The following is a 22,085-nucleotide window of genomic DNA, read 5'->3' as shown; positions in this document are numbered from 1 at the left end:
AAGCAACACTGAAAAGAGAAGGAGCCAAGATTCCTCCACAGGAATGTGAGAGACTGAATAAGTCCTCAAGAAAACATTATTTCAAGCTATTGGTGCTAAAGGTGGGTCTACAACCCATTGAATCATGCCAAGTACTGTGTCATAGGATTTCAGTCTCATGAAAACTTCCTTTTTCAGAATCCATGCAGACTGACACTAGATCTGCAAGGTTTAGGTTGATTGCAATAGCAGGAATAAGTAACACTAAGCTGTGTTTGTGGTTTATTATGACACGAGACACCACTCTAAGAAATCTGTAACATTTATGTTTGCCTTTTGTGTAACAGCACATGAATCCATTCCCATGTACACTTATTTCTCAAAAAATGTGAGCATGTATTTACAAATATATACACTGAAATACATTCTAAAACTCACGTATTACATTAAAGACAGCTGCTTTAAAAAAAAAAAAAGTACACAACCTCTTGTACAAATGATCAATGTTACAATTTGGACACCTTGGTGTAAACACTGGGTAACTCATCTGGTGAAGCATTTGTTTTAAATACACTAAAATGTGACAATGGGACAAAGAATGCATAAAACATATTCTAGGCTTACAAACAGTATATGAAATTGAAAGAGTGGCCTTAGGTACAAAATATCAATGACAGTGATGATCGCTTTGCAACACCCAGAGATGAGGATTTTATTTCCCTTTCAGAGGCAACCTTAGTCGAGTTTAATAAAGGAGCAGCTGATGTAAATTCTGTTCTTTGTTTTGTTAAAAGGTGTTTGTGAATCCGAAATAACCGATTACCACACTGTAATCCAGGAAAACCACTTGGAGCTATCAGCGTGTGCCATTATTTTTCGGGTTCATAGTATCTTTTTTTCATGGCCCGATATTTTCGGAGGAAATACAGAGCTTCTAGCTCCTTAATGACATGATCCCCCCGGGCCACCAGCTGTTTGATCTTCTCCGGGTCGGTAACGTCTTTATGCTTCATGAATGCTGACTTCAGGCGCTGTTTGAAGTACGCTGCTCCCTGAGGGTATTCACGGCCGAGATACAGGAGCTTGTTTGGAGAGGAGAGACACATTTTTAAAGCTCTGCAGCATTGCACACCACCCAGCGTTGTTTCTCTTAACACCAGTTTACTTACATTTTTGTACAGCCTGATAACTTCAGTTTTTAAAGGGTTGGACATGGCCTTTCACACTTTTGGAACGAGAAGAGGAGAAAGGGAAGGTCAGGAGAGAGAGCACACAGAAACCATTACACAAAATTAAGTTTAGCTTAGCAGCTAGCTTACGAATTACCATGTAGAGCACCGCATTTATGCCAAGCGCAACAAATTGACATTTACACGTGTTATATTATGTACGCCAATGAAGAGAAAAATGTCTTTTCCTTGCGTCCTTACCTATGAATGCAAGGGACAACTCCGTAGTGCACGTTGTCGCACGTCGTTTCGTTCTGTCGCAAATAAAAAACATAGCAAGTACGCATGCGTATAGGTTGCCACGGTTACCCAGACGCGCGGACGAACATGGTGAGGGTTTTTCCCCTCTATTATTTCCTTATAATAGACCAACTTAAATATTATTTTTAAAGGTCTATGTGATTACAGGCTACCAGTTAGCGCAATTACGTAGTAACCTATTAGTTTACTGTACGAAATACAGTTTCGTAGTTCTTAACTTCGACACTTTCTCTCTCTCTCTCTCTCTTTATATACAGAGGTGGCAAAAGTACAGACGTTCTTTACTTAAGTAGAACAACTAAGTAGTACAGATACCTGGGTTAAAAAAATGCTCCACCAATAGTTGAAGCACTGAAGCAACTGTTTTACTCAAAAGAGGAAAAGTACAGGCTCTGAAATGTACTCCAAGAAAGAAAGTAGCTCTTTGTAGGACAATTCTAACAAGGAAACTGAACCTCCTGCTATATTAATATAATATAATATCATTATACTATTAGTACATGATAACATAAATACAATAATCTAAATTAATACAATAACATAAATTATAATCCCAGTGAATATGCCCAGTTTGAATGTGTTATATAGGACCCAATGCAGTGGAAAGGAATATTTAAAAAAAGAAAAAAAGAAGCGGTTTTCTGTTGCCTCCACATTTAAACATTAACTCTTGATTTTAAAGTGAGATTCAGCAGGTGGGGGACACTAAGATCTGTGGAGTGGCTCAGCAAAGGGAAAAGAATTACACCTCATAATAATGTCTAATGTGAGATTCAGTAGATTTTATTTGTGTACATGCTGTGGTCAGCTGACCTGCTGCTCTTTGTGAATTTACACAACTGAATTTAGCAAGATGTCAGCAGTTTTCACAAGATGTCCTGGGTGATGTCCATCCTCTACACTGACACGGACACCACTCCTCTACTCATTAGATTGTCTTTACAGTAGACAGTATAAAGTTCAGTGAATTAATCTAAACATCATCAGCTTAAGTGTGAAGTTATTTCACAGTCTTTTCTCTCCCTGTGAAATAAAACCGTAAATAAACAGTCTGTGTTTTAGCTGATAGAAATGTTGAATTTGAAATTACCTGCCACTTAGCGCTAGCTAGATTATGAAGTTCCACTAACACAAAAGGTCACCTGCACTACTTCTGGAAATGTAGGCAGTAAAAGTAAAAGGGTGTCAGAAAAATAAATAATTAAGTAAAGTACCTGGATTTTCTACATAAGTACTGAAGGAAACGGTTTCCAGGGCCTAATCCGTGGATCGGCTTCCTCCGAGGCGTGGACGTCTATCAGCAGAGAATGTACCTTCACCTATCAGCAGAGAATGTCCCTTAGTCTGTAACACAGTCAAATATATTCTCAAGTAATATTCAAGCATGCCATTCAGCGTGTTAGTACGAGCTCGGGAGCAGCTTGGGAGAACAAGAAAACAGAGACTGCTTTAGATTGTCTTCCCAAAGTGACTCAACTTTATTCACAAGTACAACAGTTTATATAGAGGGTAAAATTCATGAGACAGCAGATTATCAGTTTAAACCAGTACAGACCAAGATAAGGCAGTGTCTTCCTGCCCATGGGTGAAGAAGCATCCTTTGTGTAGTTTATTAGTTCAGCTACAATTGTGATTATCTCAGCGACATATTTTCAAGGCACAAAACGAAGAGTTCTTACATTAGTGAAATCTGAAACAAACCATTTGGCCTCAACAGGCGTCTCCTAAAAGATTAAGAAACTAATGTAGCTGAGGGAGTGATCTCTGTGGTATTTCAACCTTGTACCAGCCTGTGATTCTCACACATCAATTCTTGGGTCAAAGAGAAAAATAACTAAAACAAAGGGGCCTTATTGAATGACAGAGTTTTCCTGCATAATGTCACTATAAAACAATATCCAGTAAATGCTACCATGGTACTAAAATACCTAACAAGTACTGTAACAAAATATTTGTATTTAGTTACTCCCCACCTCTCTATATCTATCTATAGTGTATATAGATATAGATAGATACATAGTTTCTTGAATTTCTGTTGTGAAACATGACATTCTGTAACTTTCTCTCTGTCTTTTTTTCCTGTGAATGAAAGCTTCCCAAGAAACAACAGGTATGAGCAACAGGCAGTCAGTATATCGTCTGTCTTTGACAATTAGACACAGAACTCAGCTCAAGATACACACAGGAAGCTTCCTTACTCTCTTTCTCGCTGCTTCGTTCTCTTCAGCAATATATCCATTTGCTAGTAGGTACACACTGAACTGTCACTGTTAAACTACACTTGCAATGCTCTGATGCCACAGAAGAAGGCCGGTAAGGTGTCCAAGGCTCAGAGGACAAAGCGGCAGCAAGAGGAGGAGGAGAGGAGACTTCGAGAGGAAGGTGAGCAGTCTCTCTTAATTTAAACCTCCAGTGTAGGTGGCGTTTCTGGCACTGAGACTTTAAAGGGAAATTGACTTTTAAAAAAATGAATCTGTTACACTTTTTGAGCTTCTCTCAAGATTTGTTCATTGTCATTATGTTGCTAGAACGTAACAAAAATTGCAATGGTGCTCTCGGTAATAAAGAAAATGTAGAAAAGATAAATAAGATTTACTTAAAGATAAATGCAGAAGCCTTTAGCAGTCTTTAGAGTAAAGTGACTGGATGTGAGTGTTCGTGCAGGTGGTCCATGGGGAAGGGCAGGTGGACGGATGGCTTTCACAGCTCTTGGAAAAATAGCTGTCCCTCAGCCGGGTGGTAGTGGTCTTTATGTATCTATACCATTTCCTAGATGGCAAAGGTATGAACAGTTCGTGTCCCGGGTGAGTGGGGTCAGCAGCAATATGGCTGGCCTTCCTTTGCAGTCTGCCAGCTTATACTGAATTGAGGTCTGTTAGCTGCTTAATGTGTCTTTGGAGGATCCTCTCAAAGAACTTCATGATGACTGGGGTCAGTGCGACTAGGCAGTAATCATTTAGGCAGGCCACAGCTGATTTTTTTTTTGGCACAGGCACAATGATGGAGGACCTAAGGCAGACAGGGATAGTATAAAGTTGCAGAGACAGATTGAAAATGTCCAAAAAGACCCCAGCCAGCTGGTCAGCACATGTCCTCCCTGACACCTTTTCCGGTTTTGCAGCTTTGTTAGTGTTAGTTCTCTTCAGAGAACAAGTCACTTAGTGGAGCTGCAGGATCAGGGGCTGATGCTGCTCCTCTAGTTGAAGGGGAGCAACGGTTGCACCTCCATTAGTGTTGTCAATCTGGAGAAGAAACTGTTCAGGGTATCAGGAAGTGAGGGATCCCAACTGATCTACTGCTCTATGTAGCTGTTTATGAGTAGGAGAGATAGGCGCTTGTTGGTGGATGTGTTCTCTGTTAGCACTGTATCTGTAACATGTACATTGTAGAGGAAGCCCGGATCAGGGCAGAAAGAGAAGAACAGGAGAGAGTGGAAAGAGAGAGAAAGCAGAAGGAAGTGGAAAGGCTTGAGCTAAAGGTAAGAGCCCAGTTTAATATTAACCCTAAATGAAGCATAAAAGAAGAAATGTACATACACAGAAGAGTACTTGGGAATGCTTTGTGTGCTTGGATGTCTTTCTCTGACAGGACCTAGAGCGCAGAGAGGCCGAGTTGAAGGAACTGCACCATCTACTGGAGGAGAATCATACTGCAGTAACCAAATGGAAAACTGAAGCTGTGGAGACAGCCAAGGTGTGGATCCACAAGCATTCTGTCCAGTAGATATGGACATTTTCTTTTTCCCTGATGGATTTCTGGCAGTGTATGCTTTGTGTCCAGTGGGAGCGATACATGCGTTGCGACGGTGCACCAGACCCAGCAGTACAGAAAGAGATGAATACATACATGAGTTTATGGAGAGATGACCCTGAGGTCAACATCACGCTTGTGCTCCAGCAGTGTAATCTTGCTCTGCAGGTCTGTATGTGTTTGTTGATCAATGACAGTAAGGTTATTTTATTTCCCTATTATCAGATAATAACCAGCAACAATTTTCTTTATGTTAACTGGCAATAATTAAGTGATAATAATCAGGATGAAAAATTAAGCACAGGACAAAAGTAGCTCGAGCTATTAAAAATAGAGGTAACTAAAGCCTTGTCTTCAAGTGAGTTATCTGCTGTGTGTTCTAACATAACAAATCTGTTCTTACAGCTGGTAGATGAGTTGGAAGATTTCCTCAAAGATGTTACAGATCCCCAGGAGGGCCAGAAGTACCAGAAGGTTCTCATAAATTTGCAGGAGCTAATTCACTCAAAACACCACCTTGCTACTGAAGAGATCCTTAAGGTACAAGATACCTGATTATTCCTATGATAACACATCAGGATGCAGTTTGATTTATAGTAACAATATAGCAATAAGTCCAAAACCCTGCGTGTCCATGGTTTCAGAGTGCCAGTGAAAACGTCAGCACTGAGACAGGCAACATGCAGACTGTGATCAAAGATGACAACATTACACTATGTCTCTGGGCCAACCTCAATAAGATTCCAAGGTTTGTTCATAAAGCTATCATCTTAGAATTTCATTCTGTTATATATCCACTGTTACAGTGGTGGATGCTCATATTAAAGTTTCACATGGTGAAATCAGTGTATGTGTAAGGAATCTCTTTGAGTCAACGCTCACACTTCAGACTCTTCAGTTCTAGGAGTGAGCACAGAAGCTCAACCCTCTCTTTAGCAGCCATTCAGAAGAAAGTTGGTTTAAGTGAGCGGGAAGGAAGCCAGACAGCGGTTAGACAGACAGACCAACTGTCCGTCTGTCCACCCATCTTCTGCTGCTTATCTAGGTTTGGGTTGCAGGGGCAGCAGTCTAAATCCTGCTCCTCACATACAAGGTCTTAAATAATCAGGCCCCATCTTATCTTAATGACCTTGTAGTACCATATCACCCTATTAGAGCGCTCCGCTCTCGCTCTGCAGGCCTACTTGTTGTTCCTAGAGTATTTAAAAGTAGAATGGGAGGGAGAGCCTTCAGTTTTCAGGCCCCTCTTCTGTGGAACCAGCTTCCAGTTTGGATTCGGGAGACAGACACTATCTCTACTTTTAAGATTAGGCTTAAAACTTTCCTTTTTTCTAAAGCATATAGTTAGGGCTGGACCAGGTGACCCTGAATCCTCCCTTTGTTATGCTGCAATAGATGTAGGCTGCCGGGGGATTCCCATGATGCATTGAGTTTTTCCTTTCCAGTCACCTTTCTCACTCACTATGTATTAATAGACCTCTCTGCATTGAATCATATCTGTTATTAACCTCTGTCTCTCTTCCACAGCATGTCTTTATCCTGTCTTCCTTCTCTCACCCCAACCGGTCGCAGCAGATGGCCGCCCCTCCCTGAGCCTGGTTCTGCCGGAGGTTTCTTCCTGTTAAAAGGGAGTTTTTCCTTCCCACTGTCGCCAAAGTGCTTGCTCATAGGGGGTCATATGATTGTTGGGTTTTTCTCTGTATCTATGAAGCGCCTTGAGGCGACTTTTGTTGTGATTTGGCGCTATATAAATAAAATTGAATTGAATTGAATTGAATTGAATTGAATTGAATTAAACAGAGACAGCCAGACCCTTGCCAACTCCTCCAGTTCATCTGGGGGGACACTGAGGCATTTCCAAGCCAGCAGAGAGACACTAAAGACATCTTTTCAGCATGTTCTAGGTCAGCCCAGGGTATCCTAGTAGGACATGCCAGAAACGCCTCATCATCTCATCCAGCAGCAATGGGCTAATTGTCCACGAACTCCTGAAACCCCTTTTGAACAGGGGGACCACCACCATGATCTGCCAAATGTCGCTGGCTCCCACATTTTCCTTCTGATGCTGCCCATCCAAAAATAGAAATATGGTGCTAGAAATGAACATCATTCCAACGTTAAAGAAAGTCAATCATTTGTAGCTGTGCCTTATGATGAAGATGAAATTTGTGGACAGTACCTAAACACAGACTTGTAAAAATGTTGCCTGTAGGTACACAGGCTGATGTTTTATTCCTCTTTGTGTTTCTACCTGGTCCATCCAGGTTTAAGAGTGTCAGCTTCAGTGAGGCAGGCCTCAGCTTTGAGCTTCCCAAGCAGCTGGCTGTGAGTGACATTGCTGTGCGCATCCTCCACACCCAGTATGACCACCTATCTTCATTAGCCAGGATGACTCATCTGAGAACACACACACTCAGCAACAGGGTCTACCCGGCGATGCAGTCCACCCAAAGGTTAGGCGAGAGGGAGGTAAGATGAAAGCTTCTGTTGTGGGTTCCTTCATTTACTGGGTTCTTTTCCTTCCTATAGAATGCACATCTCACAGAGTGCAGCCAGTCTGTGGTCAAGGAGGAGCAGTCCAGAGCCTGAAGAGAGCCAAGTGAGCCACGTCCAAACACTGATGGAGGCACTTGATGGTAAGATGGTCTTTAAATACAGTGGGGCAAAAAAGTATTTAGTCAGCCACCGATTGTGCAAGTTCCCCCACTTAAAATGATGACAGAGGTCAGTAATTTGCACCAGAGGTACACTTCAACTGTGAGAGACAGAATGTGAAAGAAAAAAAATCCATGAATTCACATGGTAGGATTTGTAAAGAATTTATTCGTAAATTAGGGTGGAAAATAAGTATTTGGTCACCTCAAACATGGAAAATCTCTGGCTCTCACAGACCTGTAACGTCTTCTGTAAGAAGCTTTTCTGTCCCCCACTTGTTACCTGTATGAATGGCACCTGTTTGAACTCATCTGTATAAAAGACACCTGTCCACAGCCTCAAACAGTCAGACTCCAAACTCCGCCATGGCCAAGACCAAAGAGCTTTCGAAGGACACCAGGAAAAGTATTGTAGACCTGCACCAGACTGGGAAGAGTGAATCTACAATAGGCAAGCAGCTTGGTGTGAAAAAATCAACTGTGGGAGCAATCATCAGAAAATGGAAGACATACAAGACCACTGATAATCTCCCTCGATCTGGGGCTCCACGCAAGATCTCATCCCGTGGGGTCAAAATGATCATGAGAACGGTGAGCAAAGATCCCGGAACCACACGGGGGGACCTGGTGAATGACCTGCAGAGAGCTGGGACCAAAGTAACAAAGGTCACCATCAGTAACACACTACAACGGCAGGGAATCAAATCCCGCAGTGCCAGACGTGTTCCGCTGCTGAAGCCAGTGCATGTCCAGGCCCGTCTGAAGTTTGCCAGAGAGCACATGGATGATACAGCAGAGGATTGGGAGAATGTCATGTGGTCAGATGAAACCAAAGTAGAACTTTTTGGTATAAACTCAACTCGTGTTTGGAGGACGAAGAATACTGAGTTGCATCCCAAGAACACCATACCTACTGTGAAGCATGGGGGTGGAAACATCATGCTATGGGGCTGTTTTTCTGCCAAGGGGACAGGACGACTGATCCGTGTTAAGGACAGAATGAATGGGGCCATGTATCGTGAGATTTTGAGCCAAAACCTCCTTCCATCAGTGAGAACTTTGAAGATGAAACGAGGCTGGGTCTTCCAACATGACAATGATCCAAAACACACCGCCTGGGCAACAAAGGAGTGGCTCCGTAAGAAGCATTTGAAAGTCCTGGAGTGGCCTAGCCAGTCTCCAGACCTCAACCCCATAGAAAATCTGTGGCGGGAGTTGAAAGTCCGTGTTGCTCGGCGACAGCCCCAAAACATCACTGCTCTCGAGAAGATCTGCATGGAGGAATGGGCCAAAATACCAGCTACTGTGTGTGCAAACCTGGTAAAGACCTATAGTAAACGTTTGACCTCTGTTATTGCCAACAAAGGTTATGTTACAAAGTATTGAGTTGTATTTTTGTTATTGACCAAATACTTATTTTCCACCCTAATTTACGAATAAATTCTTTACAAATCCTACCATGTGGATTCATGGATTTTTTTTTTTCACATTCTGTCTCTCACAGTTGAAGTGTACCTCTGGTGCAAATTACTGACCTCTGTCATCATTTTAGGTGGGGGAACTTGCACAATCGGTGGCTGACTAAATACTTTTTTGCCCCACTGTAAAAAGCAAGCACATAAACTAAACTCGTTTTAAAAATACATATCACACTATGTCACAACTAACTCTATGTCAATGATTATTGTAAACTTAGCTTAGAAAGAATGTGTTTATTTCCACAGACAAATTAACCAGCGGTTCTTCTAAAAGCCTTAATGACAGTTCTGTCTGTCTGTTCACCAGTCAGGGATCCGATTGGTCCCCCGGAGGAGCACACAGTGATCAACCCTGTTGCCCAGGTGGTAGACTTGATGGAGTACACACCTCTGGGTGGAGTATTCTACTATGATGCGTTTCACCTCCCACCTCAAATTCAATATGCCCATGGCTGGAAATTTGTGCAGGTGAAGAGATAAGGGTCTTCCAGCTAGCATGAGATCAAACCTCACTTGTACTCAAAGTGCATGCCTGTTTTTGTTTGTAGGTGTTGAGGACAGGTATGCAGGTCTTCTCTTATCAGGCTGAGAAGTCTGGTTTGGATGGCCACGAGGCTCTCCCCTGTCCTCTTATTGGGGTGTCTGTGACACTGCCCGACTCTGTTGTCTTCTTGGAAGCTCCACAAGTGGCTCGCTGGGATGCTGCAGGTATACCACACTCTGAAATACATCTGAAAGACCCCACAAAGTCAAAGATATTGAAACTGTCTACTCCCAAAGGTAAGCAGTGGAGGATGGATGGTATCACCGACATCTCCTATGATGAGTCTGAGGCCAAAATCTCTTTCAAGATGGACTCCTTCCAAGCGTTTGCGCTGATGCAGAAAACCTACGCCAACCTTCCTTTTCAGAGCTGGGAGCTCCGGCCACTGGGCCAGGACTCTGCTCTCTACACTGTCAACGGGGCGTTCATAAACATCAGCATCACTATTCAGGTAAGACGGCAGGAGCACTGTGGACGCAAGACGCAGGAAATAAACAGGAGATGTGGCTTAACTGTTACAATTTGTGCATCTGTGTCACTGATAGGATAATAAATGTATGCTGCAATCAGAGCAAGAGGGGGGGCTCTCTCACCTCATCGGAAAGTGGATGAGTGGCTCGGACCTGCAGAAGGCCATGGTCGACGCTGGGGTCAACATCTTTGTGAATGAATACGCGCACAAATACGTCAGCAGCACTGCCAAGGTCTGCAACACAAAACCAAGATGCTAAATTTGAGATGCTAATATGAGAAGCTTAATAAGAATCCTTCAAAGATTGAAATGCATTTTATGAAGTCAAATGGGTTTCAGAATGGAAAAATGGACTTGAACGCCCCTTTAAATGAGGAGATTGAAAAACAAGGTTCGGCTGATATTTCACATGGTACCCACTATTTAAGCAGCTCAGACTACCCCCAGTTGTTGTGCATCTTTTCATTCATCTGACTGAAGAAGTGAATAAGTGCTTTTCATGTCACCAATTAGGGCTGTCAACATTAAGGCGTTAATGCGTCATGACGATTAAAATTTTTAACGCAATCAACCCATCTGGAGCGCAGAATGGACAAACTGCCCAAAATGCATTGACAGAGACATTTCAGGGATTTTGAGTCATTCTGCGCTCCAGATGGGTTGATTGCGCTAAAAAAAAAAAAAAAGTAAATAGCGTTATTTGCGATGACTGCGTTAGCGTTAGCATTGACAGCCCTACACCAAATATAAATGACTACAGACGGAAATGTCAGTTAGCGTGTGACTTGGTTGGTGAGATTTTCACCTGATGGTAGCATTACGTTAAAAGGTTTGAACCAAAGTTTGTATTACACAGTGCATGTAAGTGTCCCATGAAATCATAAGATAAATACGTTTTTCTGCATACACAGGGCTGCCTGAAGCGGTCCTGATATGTAGTTTTAAACAACAATTTAATTATTGTGTTTTTGCAGTATTAAGAATTTCGAAATGATCTGTGGGGTTTCTGTCCTCTTCAGGACCCACTCACACAGCACGCTGCCTACGAACAGATGGCCCTCTTTTCCTCTGCCTGTGCATTCTCGTGGAGCAAGTGGAATGCTAAATGTGGAGCTGAGCATCTGGTCATGCAGGTACTCTCTCACACATAGATACACTTTATGCAATGTAGTATTTTACTCCATTATCTACTTAAGGCCTCAGTCACACTAGAGTAAAAATAGAACGGCTACCTCTGTGCGAGCAGGAGAAAAAACTGTGGCTGGTGAGTGATTGTGCTGAAAATATTTTTGCTACCTGGGAATGACCGCAAGAAGTTGTGGGGACCACTTTTGGTTGCAAGGAGATTCAGCATGTTGCCAGGTGGGAGGTAACCTGTCTCTGCCTGATTCGGACCGACTGCAATCCCTCTCAAAGAGATTGGTGAAGGTTTGCGATTAATCGCCATCCACTTTACAAATGCAAACATGCTGTAATCAACTGGAGTCAGTCTGTACCAATTAGCACGACTCTGCTACCTGATCAATTAATGAACCAAGAAAACGTGAATTACTAAAGTTTGTGCCAGAAAATTTTGCATAAACTGTGCTGAATTTTAAAACTAAAAAACGTGTTTAGTTATTTAGAATGGGAGGTGGACATGTTTTCAGAACGATTGCATAATTAATACACCCGATTGGCTCAAAGTGGAGAGCGAGACATAACTTTGGCTCCGTCCTGTCATTCTTTACTCAGTCCTCTGAGTGTTTAGAGCTGAGCCTCGTGTATTCCTGCTGTGCAGTAACACTGGGATTTAATTAAACAGCAGAACTCAAAGAAGCATCGGAGGGAGGCGGGGGAGATGTTGGACAAATGATGCATACAAGGATGTGTCTTGTTTTGGCAACCTATCATTTTTATTATAATGGGCAGAGCAGGTTTCAGTATTCAGGGTTTTAGAGATTTGAAACATCTCTTTAGAAATGTTTTCTCAGCAGTGTGCAAAGACAGGAAATTTTAAGGTTTTCTTTTACTTCCTTAATAGATGCATTTACATAACATCTCTGTCAAAATGCAGCTGTTTGGGGACTGTGTTAGTTTAATATGCAGTATGAACAGCGTTATCCTCTCTACTCGAGAAACTGGCAAACGCAATTCAAATATTTTAAATTACCAGAATTAAATCCTGTGTCTACTTAGTGCTACTTGGCCAGCTGTACCACTTTATGGTACGTAAAGTAAAGTGAGGTGAATGTTATCTGTATCTCATTACCATTATTTTTCTTTTTTCTTTTTTTTAACTTTAAAACTCCATGTAGAGGAGGAGGCATCTTCTTCCATGTACTAAGACCAACAGCAGACGTTCAATTTGAGAATTGATAAATAAGTGAACACGTTTTACAGAATCATGAAGCGAATGAAGGTCAGGTTAGAGTTTACCTTTTAATTGAGAAGTCTAGTTGGTCTTACCAGCTGCACCACAAATTGTGTGCGTAACATTTGTTGAGCGATGCCTTCAGTTTCTAACTGCAGGATGTGTGACAGCAGCTCTGTTGCATAACACCAATTCAGTTTCACACACTGCAGAGAAGCTCAGACAGATGCATGCATTTACACATGTAGCAGAGTAACAGCACATTAACACAGACGGCAAACAAACATATTGAGTCTCCTTCGGCCCGGTCTTGTTTATCTGAATTGCTTTCTGTTTTCTGCCCCAGGCTCTGCTATAGAATCACATGTCTGATGCAGACAGCAGTAGATTTGAGAGCTATCACAGGTAATTGTGGTATTATTGAAAACCCGATTTTATGTAATTGTCAATTCACCCTCCCCCCGCATGTGGTCTCAGACCTGGGCCCGGTCTCTGAAGCAGCCATTTCAAAGTCAAGGACACGGCACACAGTTGCAACAATTGTGGTTTGGCTGCAGTCTCCAATTACCATTCTCTCTAGTGCAGCTCTAGATTAAAGCAGACTACCACCTGGGTTCTCTTAACATCAACCTTTACGCAGCCAGAGCTATGAAAAAGGTAAAACAGTAGGCTTTTTATAGAACACGAAACCAAGAAGCAAAAGTGATATTAACTTGTGACTACCTGATTCTCACCAAAAGGTTACTGACCATAGTTGAGCAGACAGAACAGAGATGAAATTGGCTAACATTTAATATGCTTTAATGTTACATCAACTTGCAAAACTCTCTTTGCCAGGTGTGTGAGCACCACAATCCCTCCCCCGTGCCCAAGGACTCATGGAGTCTGTACCTTCTGGGAGCTCAGAGGAGTCGAAAGCTGGCGATCACAGAAACAAGTGAAGCTTTTTCTCCAGATCATTATCCTGGCAGCGAGTTTCACTCCACCTTCATCCACTTGCTTCAGGACACCATGAGTCCTGATGGCGTCGCTCGGACCAGAAATTCCCATCATTTGTTTGTCGACACAGTGCAGAGCCTGCTTTGTGCCACAAGGCCCCTGATGTATTCATAATCCCAGTGAAATAAACTTAAAAATGCACGACTAAATACAACAACGAGAGAGCTGAATTTGAATTGTACACTTGGATACACATAACACACATCTTCTATTGTAGAATTGGCTACTTTATTTGTGAAAAGATCCACGCATCTCCTTTGGAACATACAAAAGTGTATGAAGTTGTGGCAACCACAGCAAAAACTTGAAGATGGAAAATACAAAAAAAAAACAAACAAAAAAAAACGTTTGTGTTGAAACTGTAATAATGCAGAAATACAAGTTAAAACTCATAATCACATTTTCCACTCAAAACTAGCAAACTCATAAATATAGACTTCATAAACACTTAAGAGTTTTATTACCAGTGTTTAAAGAGTTAAGTTATAAACTGTCCTCAGCAACCGATGAGGTAAAATTCCATTAAAAATGCTGGTATTCTCCTGCATCCTCAAGTACATAAAATGTGTTTAAAAAGCCACAGGTGGAGCAGCTCACTGAACAGCTGAGCAGCACTATCACACATGCATACACACAGATAATCTTATTTAGCAAACATAATGTGATGCATAAACTCCTCTATGGGGTTAACTATTCCTGAGGCCAGGCCTGTGCTGTCGATGCAAGTCTTATAGGAATTTGCAGGCACAGTAAACATCCCAACAGCCTCTGCTCTCCCAGTGCAATAAATATCTCTGGAGGGCTGATGAGCACTAGCACCATCGACCCTCAGGACTTCGACTAGACAGGGGGCTGGCCATTGTACCGGAGCCCTGTGTAGGGCCACAGCAGCTGCTGGATGGTCATCCAGGAGTCCCCGGTCCCTACAGGGGCTGCGTCTACGGCTGGCTGCATCACCAGGCTGGCCAGCAGTGCCAGGAGACCTATGCAAATAAACAATGATAACAATAAGAATCCTTTGTTTAATTAAGAAAACACCCCCACTTCTGCATGGATAACAATCTCTGAATTATTGATTTACTTGAATGTTACAGCTGTGCTATTGCTGGGTACCTTGATGCAATTTATCTGAAAAATACTAGGTAAAGATTTAAAACGCACGGTATCAAGAACAAAGTACAATATTGGTGTCAAATGCATATATGGCAGTTTTGATTTTGATGGCACATTTTCAGAAAAACTGAACAGGGGGCGATATTAAAAACGCAGGTGGAGGAAGATTTTGCAATTAGACCAACTATCAACAGGTATGTAAAGTTTCATGAATTTCCAAGCATGCTTAGGCCCTCAATAAAGGAGTTTATTTGCCAAAATAACTTTACCATTATTACACAACTTAGGGGTTGCCAAAGCATCAACGTTGAGACTTCAAGGTGGGGGCATGACAAACGAGTGGAAGATGTCACGGTCTGTCCTTTATATACAGTCAATGGAGTGGTTCTCCTAGGTTTAAACCAGTAATGGTAACAAAAGGAGCCTACCCGCTAGGAGCACCATCATGGCTAGCCAAAGCCAAAGACCCCTGCCACCTCTGGCTACTGCTGCTGCCGTCCGGGAACTGGTTAAACTATGGGACAGAGACTGGGCCGCTCCTGGTTCTGTAGATGTAGGGCTGGATGAAGGGCTAGGCCTAAAGAAAACGAAATAACGTTATGACACGAACTAGGTAAGACATGGTTACTACGGGAAAAAAAAAGATAAAATGTTAAAAAGATAAAGCGAAAGACTTAAGTTACCAAAAATACTTGTGACGTAGTTAGCTTATTTCAGGACACTGTCATGAACACAGTAAAATCTGTTGGTCATTTGTGGTAACTTAATTACAGCAGGCAGTAAATTAGCTGTGACTTGGCTAAAATTACAATTTAAATGCAGTTAAGTGCATTAAACCACCCATCTTATAACTGCATCAAAGCACAACCATACACATCACTGTTAGCATAGAAAGATGTCAGCAGTTGTTAATAGCAGTTGGCACTGAGCTGGATTTCAGCATTAGCTTATCAGGCAAAGGCAACAGATAATTTTGGCCTGAGATCTGTCAACAGCAGGAATGCCGCTTCAATTTAGAGTCCGTGCAAGGTCGTAAGTGGCCTTTGACTGGCACTCCTTCCAGATAAACATAGGCCTTTTGCATGCATTAATAGTGTTTTCCCCCCTTAGACAAAGTCAGAATCCACAATCACTTCCCACTTTGTATTTTCTCCCAACACACTTACAGCATTACAAAGAGCTCATCCTGATTCCTGAGAGATGTAAAGGGAGGAAAAGAGGAAAGGATAGTTCAGAACAACACCTGATCTGCATAGTTTGCATGATCTGTCACCTCACGAAAACAAAGGAACAGGCCAAGGTTTGCACATAAAACAGGTGGCCGAGCATGTTAGTAGATGACAAAAGCAAGCCTGGAGAACTTGAACTGGTTATCACGTTGAATCAAAAAAAAAAAAAAATGCAGAAACAAGTCATAACACAACACATAAAAAAGCATGCATTAAAAAGAACACATCCAAAAACAAACAAAAACACACAAAGTCTCCAGCTGAAGGAAATGATGAATTTCAAACAAAAGCCTCTGAGCCCCTTGAGCATAGAAGCTAGTCCAGCACAGATCTACATCATGAAAGAGTTTCATCACTTAGGTCCCACAACGTCCTCAAAGTTTTGAAACAAAAGGATGTGAACATCAGATGTTAAAGACACATTACATTTCTGGTATTAATGATACTTTGACCCAGGCCTCCGTTATCATTATACACAGCAGCAGGGCAGTGTTGACCAAATAGTATAAATGGGGATGGTGTCTTAAAATTGATATCATCATTAATGCCAAAATGTTACATGACTATTGATTTATGATGCAATATCTCTATACAATCACAAAATTTCAGTAACTAGTGAAAGTTCATAAGTGGCAATGAAGCGGTTATTCCATTCTAAAATAAAAACATTAATATGCCACTTATGAACTCTGATATCACAAGACGTTCAGGTTACAACTACTGGAACCTGAGCACAGCCAAATGATCAACTCTTTCACCATGTGTCAGTCTCTTGGTTTGTTGGCAGACAGTAGTGCTACCGTACGGTAGCGGTGGGCATTTAGTTGGACTAACGTCTTAAGGGGCAGAATGAGTGAGGTGAGTTTGCTGCCCAGCTCACTGAGACTGGACCTCCTCTCCACCACTGTCTCCTCCTTCTGCTCTTCCTCGGACTGGCAGTCTGTGTTGTTGCAGGCTGTCCTGTGGGCATGCACGGGTTAGGCATTCAAACAAACTTTTGAGCTGCACAATGACATATGACCATTGCTACAAAACCACAATTTTGTGTGCACACATGCCAAAGTCATGCATATGAAGCTAACAAAAGCAAGCAGAGAGACACCCCTGCAGCAGTCATGGAATTATATTCACCTCCTGCAGACCAGTAATTTCTCAGACATGAAGTCATGTTTGAAATTATAATTTGTTTTGCATGAATCAGTTCATTCCCAGCAATGCAGAGTATATGCTTAAATATAGCACAAAGCCATAAAGCAATTTCACAACCTTTCAGTTATTTGGAGATTATTCAGCGCTTGACTTCCATCATCTTTAGCATTAGCTTTTACATTAGTTTTCCAAACATGTGAAAGCATACGGTGCCCCATAAGAAAAACAAACATGTCACAAATGTCCACAGCAAAGATGTGTCACTTCAATATTTTGTCTTTTTTTTGTCTTCTTTTATTTATTAGTACTATTTGTATTTTATCTGTTCTATTTATATATTAATTGGCATCTGTGTGTGGACAGCAAAGAAAGAACTTCATTGCACAAAGAAATGCCTTTTTTTCTTTGGACACATGACAATAAACACTTTGAATCTTGAATCATATAGAAAAGAGGCTTCAGACAAATACTTTCCCAAGCAAATGTGGATGGACCAGATGCATGAAAGATGGCTGCTGTGTGGTTTGCTGTCTCTGCGGTTTGTGCTTTCGACTTTGTTTCTGCTAACTAGCTTCACTATTCTCTTTTTAATACCCACAAAGTCAGTCAGCACTCTCTCACTAACAAAATTCTCTTGTTTTGTTCTCAATAACATCTGCTGTTGACAATCAAAATTATTTCTGCATAAACTTATACTGTAACCAATATTGCACCTAAGAGCCGCCATTTTTATGCATCAGGGTCTGCGCTAAAAGAACTTTGGTGATGCAGCCAGTGCAGTATCCTCCTCCTCACACGTCTTACCCCTTCATCACAAGCGAGGGCTCTTCAGTGTCGACCCAGGGCACAGAGCTACTAAAACGTTTGAGTGGGGGACGCGCTGTGATCTTCCCTGCCACATTCCTGTAAACCAACGTTATCACATAGGGGCATAACAACAACAACCCTCAAGTCATGATGCAACAAGCCTTGGTGGAATTAATAACCAACCAGAACCCTCAAATCTTGCTGTAAAAGGAGTCCCAAAAAAAAAAAAAAAAAAAACCCACACTGCCTTTATATACAGAGTATACATTTTGTTGTAACTTAACTTGAAGATAATTTAACACACACACACACACACACACACACACAAATACCCACCATGGGGACCGTCTGGTCAGTCGTTCCGATTCAACCTCTGAGCCATCTTGTGTTTTGGACTGTGTTGGGGGGGACAAATCAAACCATCATGAAAACCATACTCTTAAATAAAACTTAACCACAATCATATTTTGTCTGAATACATTTTCTGTATCAATGCTCTGCTTGTTGCTCTTAGTTCATTTAACTTTCCCTACGTTTTACATGTCAAGGACAACTGCAGTTTGTCTAACTACAAATACAGTCCAAGTACAGTGTGAAAATGTAATTTCAGTTTTCACTTTACACTATTATACCTCCTGTCATTTTATAGAAAAAGCACACCTAAGAGAAGACTGCTTCACAAACACCTTTGAAATTTATTTTATTTACATTTTAAATAACTTGTGGACTACAGAAAAACTACAATTACAAACTACAAAATGCCAGCCTTTGCAGGATACCGTCATCCAATGAGCTAGCTAGCTGCATTCCACTTGATCCAAAGTTCTCAGTTTCAATAATTACTTAAGAATGAATGATTTTCAAGCTGAAATATTGAGTTCAGACTTTAAAATATAAGGAAAGCTGCATCTTTGGAAATTATACATACAGTGGAGAAACAAAAACATAATGTAACATATTTCCAATGTGATGATGTAGAGTCTTGCAACTGATACTCACTGTGTCAAAATGCATGTTGCCTGGGCCAGCACGAGAAATTGTTATCATGCTGCTCCGCCGGGCTGTCTATGAGAGCACGCGCGGTGGTGGTAAATAAATATTGTAATTTACAGGATTAAAAAACAGTCAACAGAAATTTGAATAAATGATCATGATGAAATTGTGTGTAATCCACCTTGTTGTACTGTGATGACTGTTTCCTTCTTTCACGGAAGTCATCTGGAAAGAGGAACATATAGGTTACCCTTGCATGCAAAATATCACATGTATCACAATCTACACAGACCTGATTCCTGAGTCTCTACTCTAGTGAGTATAGTGGTTCATGTGAGGACAGCTACAAAAGCATTCATTGCAAGGCCCAGTGCATATTTGGCATTTAACTTGGTATATAAAAAGTAATTATGAGTTTGCAGGAGTTTACAACCTATTGTATGCTACGGTCAGACTTTGTATGTCTAACAGAAAAAGGGTACAACCTTTTTCTGTTTGTGATCCAAACGACCTCTCATTCTGCATGAGCGTCTCCCGCAGTTCCAGCAGCTCAGCATGCTCTTTGGTGTACAATCTCCTGAGGTTCTCCACGTGCTGAATCATTACCTCCACAGCCTTTCCAATACGACTCTCCTGCAAATCCCAAACAAAGGAAACCATTGAATAATGAAAAAGTTTCCTTGTTATGCAGAAAACATGTTTAAATTCTCCACTTACCTGATGAATCGCTCCTAGCATCTCAGAGCGACTGGACACCCTAGTCATGGACTGGATGAGAATATCCAGGTTTTTCTGGAGCCTCTGGATGATCTCCATTGATTGGTTGTCATTGTCACAAAGAGGACTAAGAGCCTAAGCAGAAAAAAAGGAAAAGTGAAAAGAGAGAGCTGAAGAACCAGCGAGAAAATATCATACAATTTCCTCAGTTTATTTTTTGTTTCAACATATACATTTTCTTATTTATATTATTATTAACATATATTAAATAAATCGTACAAAATACATTAAAACCATTGTCCACATTCACTCCACTACACTTCGAAGCTCTCGTGACCTTTGCACCTGTCAGCCCTTTTACTCAGTGAAACCAATAATTACACAATATATTGCAACTTCAATCACACTACGTTTGTGCAACAACCCTCTACTTCATTTACTTACAGAGTTATCACAGCTACCAGTGGTACTTTAATGACAAAGAAAAAAAAAAAAAAAAAGAGTGTGCGCTCAACAGCTGCACACACACACCTGCAGTAAGCCCTGACAGCTGGACACTTCTTTGCGGACGTTCTCCTCGGCTAGGTCACGTGACCTCTCCTCTAGCCTGAGCCTCTTCTCCAAAGTGAACATGTCACACTTAAACCCCAGTGCCAGACGCTGGAACTCTGCCTGAAAACAGAAGAGAGGCACTTTAGTCTGAAAAGAAGTACCCAAACACCACCTCAAAATAGTATAAAGTACATTTCCATACGTTCTACCTTAACATCGACAGCGGTTCTGGACCAGCAGAAAAGTTACACCATTGAAGTTGTGAAACTTCCACATGCACACACTTCATATTTCAAGAGAATTTAATAGACTTGATGAAAAAAAATAGTAAGCAATAAAGTACTATAAAGTAAAACTTACTAGCATTCTACATGGACACACCATTTTTTTACAAGGTTAAAAGGCAAACACGTGCAGGATCCAGTGGTATACATACCTCAATCTCCTTATCACTAGGTGACAGGCTGTAGACAGAAAGACAAGATCAGAAAACTTCATGTGCATACGAATGATTTACAGATTATGTTGGAATGATAAGTTGTCTTACTTGTTCTTATCTTTGAAAGTGTCAGGAATGACTAACATCTCAGCTATAAGGAAACCAAAAAGCGTGCATGCAGTCATTCAAGTCCATGAATATTAAAAATGCATTTTAATACAAGAAATATCTTAAACATACTTTCCGTGTCCGTGGCCATGCTGGCTACATTTTGGTCCTCCTGAACCTTGTGCTCCTTAACGGCCTCCACGGTGCGAGTCAGCTCCTGCAAGATCGGTACAAACATTCCAGTCTCAGTTTCTTTCTCGTCCCGCTTTGCTTCAGAGTCCGATTCTTCCATACTCAAATTCTCTTCAACACCAGTATTTCTCATGGATTTCACTACTTTTTACATAATGAATTGGAGCTGAAGAGTCAACACAGCTGGTTGTGCACTTGGCTCCAGATTCTGAATGATCCGATCCTGAGTAGAGGTAAAACTCAAACTCTCTTCCTCCCTCTCTCGTGGTCATAGACAAGTGTTCACATGATTACACGCACACACTCACTCAGCAAGAAAAGCTGCATTTCTCTTCACGGTCCAGTCAAATGTCACCTTGATGGTGCCATCTTACAGCTTTGTATTTCAAAATGCTGTAAGATTTTTATTTTATACATTTTAATTTGTTTTTTTTTTTATTTTTTAAAGATAGAATCTGACTACATGTGGTGGGAAAGCTAAAAATTTAAGATATCCACTACCTTTCTCCAAGGCCTTAAGAAGAAAACTAAAGTTCAAATTACTTTAAAAGTAATATTTATAAGTGGAGTTAAGCAGTTAAGAGCAAAGTTAGTGTGCAGGTCTTACTAGTTCTCGCCTATTTTTGTCCTTTTTTCCTTCACTAACCTCTGAATGGCTTGGACCAGAGACCGTACTGGCCATGCCACTCCCTGTTTGACTGGTGTGTGTGACAGATGATGCCGACTGAGGAGGACTGCTGTCAGAGAGGGTGGTTAGCTTGCTGCTGATGAGCCGGCCTGTCCCTGGAAAGAAGACTTGCTGTGTGGGTGGTTAAAGTTACACACAGACGCACGAACAAAAAGCATAGCCATTTCTGGTTGTGGTTCATTTCTTGTTCCAGCACGCATATCTGTAAATAGTTCTTTACCTGCCGTGCTGGGCTCTGCTTTTGGAACCCCAGCTGCACCGTCCTGCACAGTCTCCTCTTCTTCCACCAGCACAGGTAGCAGGCTTGTGCTTGAAAATATATACTTTTACTTACACAGTATTATAGCAACCTACACTTTTACGTCTATTTATGGTATTT

At 41.4% G+C, this 22,085-nt stretch overlaps 3 protein-coding genes across 14 annotated transcripts in view; 1 reads left to right on the top strand and 2 right to left on the bottom strand.

Annotated features, from left to right (window-relative positions):
* Nucleotides 1-248: 248 nt before the first annotated feature.
* Nucleotides 249-3,334, bottom strand: lyrm5a (LYR motif containing 5a). 3 transcript variants are annotated; one of them, XM_085251484.1, is made up of 4 exons: nucleotides 2,684-3,333; nucleotides 1,410-1,462; nucleotides 1,149-1,204; nucleotides 249-1,061 (listed from the first exon to the last, which is right to left on the bottom strand). In XM_085251484.1, exons 3-4 carry the CDS (start codon nucleotides 1,191-1,193, stop codon nucleotides 849-851), a joined length of 258 nt encoding a protein of 85 aa, XP_085107610.1. In that variant the 5' UTR covers nucleotides 1,194-1,204; nucleotides 1,410-1,462; nucleotides 2,684-3,333; the 3' UTR covers nucleotides 249-848. The 3 variants fall into 3 exon arrangements, with proteins under 3 accessions (XP_085107610.1, XP_085107611.1, XP_085107612.1); XM_085251485.1 differs by lacking the exon at nucleotides 1,410-1,462 and having other exon boundaries at nucleotides 2,684-3,334; XM_085251486.1 differs by lacking the exons at nucleotides 1,410-1,462; nucleotides 2,684-3,333 and adding an exon at nucleotides 1,306-1,393.
* Nucleotides 1,479-13,887, top strand: dnai7 (dynein axonemal intermediate chain 7). 3 transcript variants are annotated; one of them, XM_085251477.1, is made up of 16 exons: nucleotides 1,479-1,538; nucleotides 3,562-3,579; nucleotides 3,773-3,851; nucleotides 4,859-4,947; nucleotides 5,058-5,162; nucleotides 5,250-5,387; nucleotides 5,625-5,759; nucleotides 5,864-5,967; nucleotides 7,484-7,672; nucleotides 7,749-7,855; nucleotides 9,659-9,819; nucleotides 9,900-10,059; nucleotides 10,132-10,346; nucleotides 10,441-10,599; nucleotides 11,387-11,500; nucleotides 13,558-13,887. In XM_085251477.1, the coding sequence occupies exons 1-16, from the start codon at nucleotides 1,494-1,496 to the stop codon at nucleotides 13,831-13,833; spliced, it is 2,094 nt and encodes a 697-aa protein (XP_085107603.1). In that variant the 5' UTR covers nucleotides 1,479-1,493; the 3' UTR covers nucleotides 13,834-13,887. The 3 variants fall into 3 exon arrangements, with proteins under 3 accessions (XP_085107603.1, XP_085107606.1, XP_085107605.1); XM_085251480.1 differs by lacking the exon at nucleotides 13,558-13,887 and adding an exon at nucleotides 13,067-13,245; XM_085251479.1 differs by having other exon boundaries at nucleotides 1,519-1,538; nucleotides 3,697-3,851.
* A 38-nt stretch (nucleotides 13,888-13,925) lies between these two features.
* The window catches only part of irag2 (inositol 1,4,5-triphosphate receptor associated 2), a 30,608-nt gene continuing 22,448 nt past the window's right edge, over nucleotides 13,926-22,085 (bottom strand). For 3 of the 8 annotated variants that reach the window (XM_085251469.1, XM_085251471.1, XM_085251470.1), the window contains exons 25-39: nucleotides 21,927-22,015; nucleotides 21,665-21,801; nucleotides 20,959-21,043; nucleotides 20,827-20,869; nucleotides 20,716-20,743; nucleotides 20,259-20,399; nucleotides 19,728-19,862; nucleotides 19,496-19,643; nucleotides 19,192-19,235; nucleotides 19,017-19,082; nucleotides 18,354-18,412; nucleotides 18,015-18,113; nucleotides 16,896-17,021; nucleotides 15,261-15,409; nucleotides 13,926-14,702 (exon numbers count right to left, since the gene is read on the bottom strand). In XM_085251469.1, the coding sequence (XP_085107595.1) occupies nucleotides 14,560-14,702; nucleotides 15,261-15,409; nucleotides 16,896-17,021; nucleotides 18,015-18,113; nucleotides 18,354-18,412; nucleotides 19,017-19,082; nucleotides 19,192-19,235; nucleotides 19,496-19,643; nucleotides 19,728-19,862; nucleotides 20,259-20,399; nucleotides 20,716-20,743; nucleotides 20,827-20,869; nucleotides 20,959-21,043; nucleotides 21,665-21,801; nucleotides 21,927-22,015 (1,492 nt within the window). In that variant the 3' untranslated portion in view covers nucleotides 13,926-14,559. Of the gene's footprint in view, nucleotides 14,703-15,260; nucleotides 15,410-15,998; nucleotides 16,026-16,880; nucleotides 18,114-18,353; nucleotides 18,413-19,016; nucleotides 19,083-19,191; nucleotides 19,236-19,495; nucleotides 19,644-19,727; nucleotides 19,863-20,258; nucleotides 20,400-20,715; nucleotides 20,744-20,826; nucleotides 20,870-20,958; nucleotides 21,044-21,664; nucleotides 21,802-21,926; nucleotides 22,016-22,085 lie in introns of those variants that run through there. The other 5 variants (XM_085251472.1, XM_085251473.1, XM_085251474.1 and 2 more) reach the window with 5 other exon arrangements.

This window comes from Mchenga conophoros, linkage group LG17, assembly GCF_057382185.1.
Source record: "Mchenga conophoros isolate Kocher_MC1m ecotype Shallow Benthic linkage group LG17, M_conophoros_male_GT1.1, whole genome shotgun sequence".
Lineage (NCBI taxonomy): Eukaryota > Metazoa > Chordata > Actinopteri > Cichliformes > Cichlidae > Mchenga > Mchenga conophoros.
Note: the sequence above shows the minus strand (reverse complement) of the source record. Positions and strands in the feature narration are given on the sequence as shown.